At 35.7% G+C, this 6,490-nt stretch overlaps 1 protein-coding gene across 1 annotated transcript in view; it reads left to right on the top strand.

The window, feature by feature from the left end:
* The window catches only part of LOC107623028, a 9,320-nt gene continuing 2,913 nt past the window's right edge, over nt 84-6,490 (top strand). The window contains exons 1-11 of the mRNA XM_016325150.2: nt 84-476; nt 865-1,267; nt 1,348-1,525; nt 1,615-1,754; nt 2,549-3,410; nt 3,517-3,617; nt 3,859-4,003; nt 4,134-4,202; nt 4,330-4,375; nt 4,956-5,425; nt 5,615-5,694. Coding sequence (XP_016180636.1) covers nt 374-476; nt 865-1,267; nt 1,348-1,525; nt 1,615-1,754; nt 2,549-3,410; nt 3,517-3,617; nt 3,859-4,003; nt 4,134-4,202; nt 4,330-4,375; nt 4,956-5,425; nt 5,615-5,694 — 2,597 coding nt within the window. The 5' untranslated portion in view covers nt 84-373. The remainder of the gene's footprint in view (nt 477-864; nt 1,268-1,347; nt 1,526-1,614; nt 1,755-2,548; nt 3,411-3,516; nt 3,618-3,858; nt 4,004-4,133; nt 4,203-4,329; nt 4,376-4,955; nt 5,426-5,614; nt 5,695-6,490) is intronic.

Consider the following 6,490-nt stretch of genomic DNA (forward strand, 5'->3'; position numbering starts at 1 on the left):
AATTTTAAAATTGATCCGAGATTATCATTATGGCGCACGTTATTATCATCAGAAAAAGTGGCCTCGCCTCAGAACTCCAAGATCATATGACATAATTTAATTTAATTTAATTAGAGAACCAACTCAAACACAGGTCACAAAACAGATTAGATTATTAACACACTTTTCCACAAATAAAAATTTCCAGGTGTTATTGTTTCGCTTCCAATTTGAAGAAGCAATCAAATATCAAACCGAACAACACACACAACAGAGCACAAAACAAAGACCTAGGAAAGGTTGTTCTTATTCCTGTTTGATTCTGTGTCTTCTGAGACTTCAAATTTCGGAGTCTTAAGAAGGCACACAAAACTGAAAAGAAAGAGAAAGAACAATGAAGAAGCCCATGGAGACTCTCTCTGATCTGATCCATGAGTTCAAGCTTCGCACTATTTGGTGGTCCCTTTGTATATTCGCTGTTTCCTATTTCTTAACTCGTGAGTCTCTTCTTCTTCTTCTTTCAGTCTTACTTTGATTTCTCTGTTTGAATTCATGTAATTCCTAGTCAATCTCTATCTTTTACTAGGGATTCTGGATTCATTTTTTGCTTTTCTGTGTGCTTTTGTTGCGATTTCTAGGAATTAGTAGCTGGAACTTGATAAGCTTTTGCCGTTTTAGTCCGATTATGGTTGCTTAAGCTTAGTGGTAATGATTCAGTATGGAATTTAGTGAAGTTACTCATGGTAGCTTAGGGATTTCAGTTCAACACTTGTTGGAATTATGTTCCTTAATGTTCATTATGGTTCTGGTTATGGTTACAGTTTCGGTATGCTTTTTCCTTTGTTGGTTAATTGGTGTTCTATGTTATGATTGATTGTCTGACAGATACAAGTAAATCAATGTGGATGAATGTACCTATGTCAATTTTATTTGTTTCTGCGCTGCGCATTCTTTTCAATAATGTGGAATTCCGATGGAAGGTTCAACAGCCTGTATCACAAACTTACCTATCTCATTTAGAGAAAAAACAGTTGTCGCCAAATGATTCGCGCCTCTCTACTCTGCCTCCCCCTACTAAATGGAAGAAGAAAATTGATTCTTCTGCCGTGGAGGCTGCCATGGGTGATTTGATCGATAAGATATTGAAGGATTTTGTGGTTGATTTGTGGTATTCGGAAATTACTCCAGACAAGGAGTTTCCTGAGCAGATACGTGCAATAATAATGGATGTTCTTGGTGAAATATCAGGAAGGGTTAAAGAGATCAACCTTGTCGATTTGCTGACAAGGTACCTGGTTTACCTTTGCCTATAGTTGCTCCTAGGAAGAAAGTACTATAGAAACCGCTGACTTTACTTTTTGCTTTCAGGGACATAGTTGACTTAGTAGGTGATCACATAGACCTTTTCAGAAGAAATCAAGCTGCTATAGGCGTAGATGTTATGAGAACGTTATCTTCTGAGGAGAGGGATGAGAGATTGAAATTCCATTTGTTGAATTCTAAAGAGCTACACCCAGCATTGATATCTCCAGAGAGTGAGTACAAGGTGTGAGTGGAGTGTTCTGATGGCTATATGTTTTTGCTTTGGAGGATTATATCTCTTATCATATTTAATGAAGCCTTTTTTTCTTTCAGGTTCTTCAGCGACTGATGAGTGCTGTTTTAGCCATAGTACTAAGACAACGAGAAGCTCAGTGTCCTGTAGTTCGTTCTATAGCTCGGGAACTTTTAACTTGTTTGGTTATGCAACCTATTATGAATTTAGCAAGCCCCGGGTATGTTGCTGAATATTTTGTCTTATATTTATTTTCAAGACTGATTTTTGGAAAGTTGGATGTCAATAGTTTTAATACAATGGAAGGGTTGCTGCATCAATATTCAAGCTTTAACTACCAAATTTAAAATCGTTTATTTGTTATGGTATCAGAAGGAATTTATTTTAGTCTTATAATATCAATAACATTTTTGGCATGCTTCTTTAAGTTGATTGAGAGTGGGAAGGTGCAAAATAGATGGCACATTGAATTTATTTTTCAGCCATTGTTGTGAGCTGTATGAATACTTTTATTCTCCACATTCTCTTTACCAAGTATAGAACCTTCTCCATGAGAGATTAAAGCTGAGAACTAGGAAAAGTGCCAGGTTAGGTGTGATAAGCTTGAAGGTAGAGAGATGAAAGGGTATCTATTTCATTGCCAAAATTCCTGGGACATTAGAATGTCAAAGCAGAATGTAAGGGGAAAGACTAAGGGATTTAGTGTGTTGGTTGAGGGATAAGCGAGCACCTGAGAATTAAGGGCTAAGAAACTAAGATGTGCTGGTCCTAACCATTGCCTATTTCATCACACCAATTGTTAAATATAAATATTTAGAGATCAGTTGATAAGAATAATCGTGCCAATTAGTTTAGACCATTGAAAACATTATTTGATTCCTTGTTTCTGAAGTCTAAACATTTTACATATTATCTGGCCATCAATGTGATTGAAACTCTCGTAGCATTTTGACTACATTTTTTTATAATTTCTTCAATATCCATTCATAAAAATATTCTTATCTTTATGATCAGGTATATAAATGAGCTTATTGAATCTCTTCTAGTTCTCCTTAATGATGATGTTACAAAATCAATGGCTGGTAATCAGCCAACAAATGTAGCAAGTCATCAACGTGGTCATTCTACCCCTAATGAGGGCGGCCATGACAATCTCACGGCATCTAAGCAATCTCCATCATTAAACCAAGTAACTGAGATGGCCTTGGTTAAAATGAGTCATCAAGGAGAGACATCGTTGCAGCATAAAATACACCACGAAGAATCTTCTCAGGTCAAGCCTGCTGATTGGGCACGGAAATTAGAGGTTGTAACTCAAAGGAGAACTGAAATTCTTATGCCTGAGAATCTTGAGAACATGTGGACAAAAGGAAGAAATTACAAAAAGAAAGAAAACAAAATAACCAAAGCCGGCTTTCAGGATCTTTCTGTCAAAAGTCCAGCTACGGACAGTTCGTTGCCTCATAGAACATTGATTCAGGAAACATCAGTGAGTAAACCTGGACAGTTTTCACCTGCAGAAGCAAAGATTTCGTTGCCGCCAAAGCCTGCCTTGGGTTCAGATCCCCTTCAAAATGTTGGAGGCACAGATAGATCACAATATCCTCAGGACTCTGGCAAGCAATTAACTTTTGAGGACAAGCTGCAAGTTGATACGATGAAGGGCATCACGGATCTTGTTTCCAATGGGTATAAAAGTAACCTGAAGAGATCTAACAGTGCTTCTTCCTTGGCAATCCAACCTAATAAAGGAGGCTCCATAATTTCAGAGTTCTACACTCCTGAATTCGGGAGGCATAGTGAATTTCGTGGGAAGAGTTCTTCTGACATGATTGTTAGAAGAGAGGGGCCACTTATTCCTAAGCTCAGGTGCCGGGTATGCACTTCTGGTTGTAAATGTTGTACCTGAAATGTTACTTGGTTTTGAATGTATTTAATTATATCGTTTTATAAATTACAATGGTTTTGAGTGAATGCTGCAGGTTATTGGAGCATATTTTGAGAAACTTGGGTCCACAAGCTTTGCTGTCTATTCAATTGCAGTGACTGATGCACAAAATAGGACTTGGTTTGTTAAAAGAAGGTTTACTTCTTTCTTTTACATTTTATGATAGTGGTAGTAGTGCTTAAGTTATCATTTTTTACATAGATTATTTTACAATGTGTTAAATTCTAACCAGAAAATCAAGTGCTATTCACTGTTTTTACTTTTTGGGGTCTAATAATTTCCTTTCCAACAATTTAATTGCATTAAGTAGAATAAATATGCTCATGTCTTAATTTCTTTTGGTTCGACTTTGCCATAATTTCTTTCGGACTTACAGATATAGGAATTTTGAACGACTACATCGACATCTAAAAGATATTCCCAATTATACATTACATTTGCCTCCAAAAAGGATATTTTCGTCAAGCACAGATGATGCCTTTGTACATCAACGTTGCATTCAGCTTGACAGATATCTCCAGGTATTTTATGCCGTGTCTAAAAAATGCTATTTAAAGATATAGTTAACCAATAAATAAGTAAATAATAAAGACATAATTTCCTTTTGTATCTTGTTAATCCCTTTGCTTGAATTTTATGGTATTGCCTCAGGATCTTCTGTCAATAGCTAATGTTGCTGAGCAACATGAAGTATGGGATTTTTTCAGTGTTTCCTCAAAGGTGAGCATCTTCTTGGGACTTGTTACATAACTTATAATGAGTGACATTTTAATATTTTCACTTGGTACTTTTGGATGTGGAAGCTGACATTCTAACAAACTATTTTTGTTATGTATTACCCTTGAAGAACTACTCTTTTGGGAAATCTTCTTCAGTGATGAAAACATTGGCAGGTATTTGGTTCTTAGTTCTAACATTCTGATTTACTGTCTTCCAGTGTGACCCTTCTATCATTGTTTTAACATCACTCTCTTCTCTATTTTTTGGCAACTGGTCCTTTCTTTTCCTCTCTTCCAATTCATCCTCTGTCTTCTCTGTTCAATTGGAAGGAATATTTGAAGTTTTTCTTAAATGATTGACATTGTGAATGAGTCAGTTTAGGTAAATCAATGATGGTAAGAATGGAACTGGAATGGGTCTAAAGTTGGAAATGGATTTAGAATCTGAAAAAAAATTCTGAACTTAACATCTGTTGATAATGAAGTTGTAATCAGTACCAAGCTTCTTTAACCTTAGGGGAAGGACATTTAGTCCTTTGATACTTTCTTCACAAAAATTGATCGCTCCAAATATTACTCGGATATATTTTAACTGTATTCTGGACATACTGTGTTGTAGAAAATGTCATTCCGTTTTCTCATTCAAAATTCATTCCTGTGCTTGTTTTTAAATTGTATATCAAATATTTTATTTGTTTTCTATTATTTGATTGGTTTTTTATTTTTGTTTTTGTTTTTTTGGGGTATTTTTCAGTCAATGTAGATGATGCTGTGGATGATATAGTACGCCAGTTCAGAGGGGTTTCAGACGGTTTAATGAAGAAGGTTGTTGGTTCGTCATCCCCCATGAATGAAGGTTATTCTACGTATACCACCGGGAGCTTGCCCTGGAATGCTGATGAAATGGATAAAAGTATTTCACAGCAAAGCAATGCAGAAAGTGTGTTAAGCTCCGATAACGAGGAAAGTCTAAAGAACAGTAATTTTGGCAGTGAGAATATTGACAGGGAAGTAGCTCAAGATAGTGGGTGGCATTCTGACAATGAAGTGATCTCACAGGATTACCTGTCACGAATAACAAACCCTGCCGAAGAGTCTGGGAACTTGGATTTGGATAGAAAGCATGATATGATGGTGGAATCCAGGGTTGGCAATGATGTTCCAGTTACAAATTTCACTCTAATTCAAGATAGTTCGGAGGATCCAGTTGGAATGCCACCAGAGGTCTGACTTTGCATTTGCTTTCTGATTTTATATATCATACTTAAACTTCTGATTCAAATAGTTAGTTTTCTGGTACTTGTGGTGCCCTTGGATTATTTGAGTTGGTTATCTATGTTGCAAACTAGATGGGACTCTCTCTCTCTCAAAGGACATTGTATAAATGTTCATAATATTCAAATTGTTTTGCAGTGGGCCCCACCAAATGTCAGTGTCCCCATTTTGAATTTGGTTGACAAGATATTTCAGCTCAAGAAAAGAGGCTGGCTAAGGTATACTGCGCTATATATTTGCTCTGTATTTTTTAGTTGTTAATTTGATCTTATTCTAATATGCAAAAAGTCTCGTTGGGCGTTGTTGATGTTGTTTCATGTTTTTTTCTAGTATGCTATTGAATATAATAGGGTAAAGTATATTTTTTGTTAAGACCAATCCAATAACAATGCATGACAATTATGTTCGATTTGCTTGTGTTGAAGGTTGTTCTTATGAAATTGTTGTTGAATTGGTTCTAAACTTTTTGAAAAATTAGCTGCCAGGGGTATATTTGATGCAAATTGAAAAGTTGTGGGACAAAATTGAAACAAAATAAAACTTAGGGGTATTTTTGAAATTCTTGCCAAACTTCAGGGACAAAAAGTATACTTTACCCATTATAATATTTAATGTTGCATCCTATTAGAAACGAGTCATTTCTTAGGGAAGGCTTTGGATTTTTGAATTCGTAGTTCCTTATGATTTTATGAAAAATTCTTGCTGTAGTGATTTGTTCCCTGCGCACTCATTTCACGCTACTTTGGTGCAACTTAGTGATAAGTCAGTCTATCTTATGTTCATATTTTATGTTCAAAGTTTCTGCACAAGGCAGTGCCATGGAAACTAAACTTTGTTGGAATATTAGTAGGAATAGGTTCCTCTCAATTCTTTTTCCTCAATTGTTTGGTCAAGTGTGATTTCTCACCATACATTCTTTAAGTGGAACCAAGAGAAAACATGTGAGAGAAAATATTGAGAGGATCTATTCCATGTTAGTATGGTATTATTTTTGAACTTCAATTTTTAAATTTA

Source organism: Arachis ipaensis, chromosome B10 (genome assembly GCF_000816755.2).
Source record: "Arachis ipaensis cultivar K30076 chromosome B10, Araip1.1, whole genome shotgun sequence".
Classification (NCBI taxonomy): domain Eukaryota; kingdom Viridiplantae; phylum Streptophyta; class Magnoliopsida; order Fabales; family Fabaceae; genus Arachis; species Arachis ipaensis.